General features: G+C 40.7%; 1 protein-coding gene across 1 annotated transcript in view; it reads left to right on the top strand.

The window, feature by feature from the left end:
- LOC109374521 (VPS10 domain-containing receptor SorCS3-like) overlaps window positions 1-4,238 on the top strand; it is a 117,936-nt gene that overhangs the window by 67,621 nt on the left and 46,077 nt on the right. Inside the window, exon 9 of the mRNA XM_019629177.1 lies at window positions 2,542-2,675. Within this exon, the coding sequence (XP_019484722.1) occupies window positions 2,542-2,675 (134 nt within the window). The remainder of the gene's footprint in view (window positions 1-2,541; window positions 2,676-4,238) is intronic.

Here is a 4,238-nt window from a genome sequence, read left to right as displayed (position 1 = left end):
CTAGAAATGGACAAGTTTTCCCCTAAACTTTTAAGAGTTTTAAACCCTTTTAAGAAAGACGCAGAGGTAACATTTCTTGAAGGAAACTGTTTGAGTGTTTGCAGAAGCTGTGGCAGCATATTTCCCTGAGGCAATTCAAAGTTCCTGGTACATTCTCTCCAAACTTCATAATTCAACAGAAAAACGCCTTTCCCCAGGCAGCTGGAACAGCAGCTGAAACTGCTTGTTTGTCTAAATCATGCAAACTCCAGAGCTGAGAGGGAGGTTGGGCTGTATGAAAGAAACGAATATACATTCAGCGGAAGTTAATGAAGGAGTCCACAGCTTAGGGGCAACCAGTGATATTTCCATTAATGTTATTAAATATTAATGAGGTGCCTTTTCTCTTTGGGGCAAAGCGGCATGTTTGATGCCCCATTTTTAATTACTGTATCGTTAACAGGTAGCGGAGCTGAACAGCACTGCTAACGATGGTTGCATTTAGCGAAGAGCATCAAGGCATTTTTCTCCCTCCCAAAGCTGCTTAGGAGAGCACCCTTCCTTCAGAGATTACTAAATTTTGTAAGGCTAGCAGGACATTCAACAGATTTATCTCATAAAGAAACTGGGGAATTTTCTAGAAGCAGTGCAGATACACCACAACCTAAATGTTTCTACAGATAGACAGTGCTTAGAAATCAGGTATTCAGTGGTGTGATGGTAAAGATTTAACTACCCGTTCTCTGGGAGCAAACAACTAAATAAATAAGCCCCAATGAGCAGCATTTGCTGATTGCTATAAATATTCCCACCATGGCCGATTTCAGGCTACCGACATGACATCAGTGAATGCAGAGTTGCAAAGAGATGTGCAGTAATGGCACAACATTGTATAGTATTATATACAATATACAACATTGTATAGTGTACAGATGCAAAGATTAAATAACCTCAAGAGCAGAAAGAATATGATACTATGTAATAACATTTTATACACTAGATATTATTAGATATAAAAATATGTAGTAAAATAGTGAGGNTTTTAGGTTCACTTTATGCTTCAGAAGAAATAGGATTCCCAAGTTTAGTTATCGTAAAATTAAAACTCACCCTCAAATGACCTAGCTTAACTGATATTGATGAAGTTTAATATAAAAGCTTCCATTAACTCTAAAACAGTTACAAATGAAGTAGTTTTGACCATTTGTACTGGAATTGTAATAGGTGTTGTGGTATTCAAGAAGATGTCATAGAATTTTGGAGGAGTTATATAAGGTATTGTATGTTTGTGTTTCTATAGCCCACCATACCTCGTATTAAAAAGAAGATAGAAGAACCACTTGAATCTGATGTAGGAAAAACAGGCACACCAGGCTGGGTGCTAAGTTACTGGTCATAATCTGAGAACAACGGCAAAAAAAAAATCAAGTGGCCTAAAAAGTATTTTTATCCTGCCTTTAAGTATGGAATTGGCCATTTGATTTCTGAAATTTCCAGGAGGTTTACAGTGATTTTTGTGGACAATGGGATTGAGGATTTAAAATGGTCTGTTTTTAAGTCAACTTCAATAAGCATAGTTATCAGTTAAAAAATATAGTTTTTCAATCAAAAATAGTTTTTCTTTAATGCTCGTGCTGGAAAATAGTGTATAGCCTGTGTCTTTCTCGATGGCCCTTCCTCCCAGGAAGTATTATTAGCTAAGGAATCAGAAACTCTCAGCTCAGTTAGTATAAGAAATTATCATGCATATTTTGCTTAGTTGTTTGTGTAAGCCATATCAGGTCATAGCCATTTGAATGGTCCAGGCAGCTTTTAGGTTTCAGAGAGAGTAGGGAGAGTGCGTAGCCTAGTTTAATCAGATTGGGTTTGGGGGAAGTTTTGCAGACTGGAGAGGATGATAAAATATCTTGATGTTGGTGGAAAAGTTAAGGTGTGCAGCCTGGATTAACAAAAGTGGGGTATTATGTACCTGTATCCCTCCTCTGCTTTAAGAAGGAAATGTTATGGGTTCTCAGAAGTGTTTATTTGTGGAACACCATCACCTTTCACAATTTTCACCCTTCCATCCAGAGCAGGTGTTAGTCATGGATGAATTTTGCATAAATAATTATGTTTCTACTCAATAGCCTTGTAAACCTCCTAGCCTGATGCTCACTCTAGGGAGGCATTTTGCAGCAACCTTCGCCATGGCACTGGTGAGGAGCCAGGAATAAATCTTCCCTAAGAATTAAGTTTGTCAGAGACCAGTGGATAGTCAGAAAAGGTAACAGAAAGGGCTTGCCTTAAAGTTATATGAGGGCTCCTAGGAATGAGTTGCCTTCTGGGACACTTGTNTGTGTGTGTGTGTGTGTGTGTGTGTGTGTGTGTGTGTGTGTGTGTGTGTGTGGTAGTAAGAGAGCAGCCTTTGTATCCTTTAAACTCCAGAATGGTCACTGGGAATGAGACTGCTACGTAGAGTGACCAAAAGAGAATGAAAAGCCTAATGCTTCTTGTTGGGGAGCTAGTTTATTTCACCTTCTCTGTGTTTTTTCTGCCTCTCTTACTACGGATTTTCTTTCTAAGGGGGAGCCTTGTGTCATGGGAGAAAGGAAAATATTCAAGAAACGCAAGCCAGGAGCTCAGTGTGCCCTGGGCCGAGACTCCTCAGGGACGGTGGTCTCAGAACCCTGTGTCTGTGCTGACTGGGACTTTGAGTGGTAAGTCTCTTGGCATCTCATTGCCAATTCCAACCAGACGCGCACCTGTCTGGGGTGTGAGGTTGAAGATGGAGTTAGGGGAGGAGCTCCTGGCCCCACTTCCTCAGCCAGATGGGAAGTCTGCATCAGTGGAGGAGGGACAGAAGGAGATATTTTCACTGGGAAGACCATTGTTCTATCAGAGCACTTCCAAGGGCACTTCTTCTCATCTTCAGTTAGAACTGTATAGAAAGTACCAAAGAGGTTGGGCTGGGCATTGACAAAGTTCAGAAAGCTGCTGCCTTGGACAGTAATCTCCAGACAAGTTCGTTCAAATTGTGCTCTTCTGTTGAAACTCTCATCATCATTTCCTTTTTTGTCCCCTCTAATGGCAGCCACAAAGAACAAAGTGAAATCTCACCTATTAGCCAATGAGTCACAAATTTGCAAATATTTACCTCCAGCCCTGACCTCCTTCTCCTGTAGCACAGAGACATTTGTGTTCATCTAACTAGTCAGCATTCATCTCCCCTTGAATTGCTCATAGGGATTTCAAACTTAATATGGCCAAAGCAGAGCTCGTCTTGAATCACCACTGTTGGAAGCAATTGTTTTATTCTTCTTGAGTCCCCACCCCAGTTCAGACATCCATTCAGTTACTTAAGTCAAAATCCCAGGGGAGCTTGATTTTTCCCTTTCCCTCCCCCTCAGCTCCAAGCCATCTGCAAGTCTGTGCAAGTTTTTATCACCAAAAGACATTCTTACTCAAAGCACATTTACCCATGTCTAGCGTTGTCTAGATCCCTCCAGCAGTCTACTAACTCTCTAATTCTACCCTTGTCTCCCTAAAATCTATCCTCACAGCAACCAAAATTATATTTTAAAAACCCAAATTGAGTCTTATGATGCCTAAGTTTAAAACACTCCAATGGCTTTTCCTCTCCCTTAAAATATAAGCCAATCTTTTCACCTTGGCTTGCTTCATTGTAGGTGATTGGGCCTGCTGCTACCATTGGCCTTAATTTCTTACTATTCTTCCCTTGTTCACCATTTTGCAGCCGTACTACCACCTCTTATACCTTAATTAATCCAGCTCATTCCGAGCAGAGGAAATAGCATGTGCTAGGATTTCTTCCAAATCTCAGCATGGCTGGCACCTTTGGATCACTCAAGTCTCAGTTAAAAATATCAGCTCCTAAGCAATACCTTCTGAGACCATCTAATCTCCCCTACACCCTGGCACTCTCTAGAACATTAGCCTGTTTTATTGTCTTCTAAGTATTATTCACCATATGGAGTGATCATGTTTTTCGACTGCTTTCTTATCACCTATCTTTCCCCAGTAAAACGTAAGTGCTGTGAGTGCAGGAGTTTTAGACTGTCTGTTTTGTTGCACCCTCAGCACCTGGCCAATTGTAAGCATTAAATATTTGTACCACGTTTCTGAATGTCATTCCTTTGAGGAGAGTAAAACACTTTCCAAGTTCTGGGAATGGGTGCCTATCACTCTGATCCCAGCTGGATAAATTCTTCCTCTGCATCACAATCCAAAGTTGAAGTTCAGTTTAGATGTCTTCATAAGTC

The sequence above is a fragment of the Hipposideros armiger genome, unplaced genomic scaffold, assembly GCF_001890085.2.
Source record: "Hipposideros armiger isolate ML-2016 unplaced genomic scaffold, ASM189008v1 scaffold_828, whole genome shotgun sequence".
NCBI classification, from domain to species: Eukaryota; Metazoa; Chordata; class Mammalia; order Chiroptera; family Hipposideridae; genus Hipposideros; species Hipposideros armiger.
Note: the sequence above shows the minus strand (reverse complement) of the source record. Positions and strands in the feature narration are given on the sequence as shown.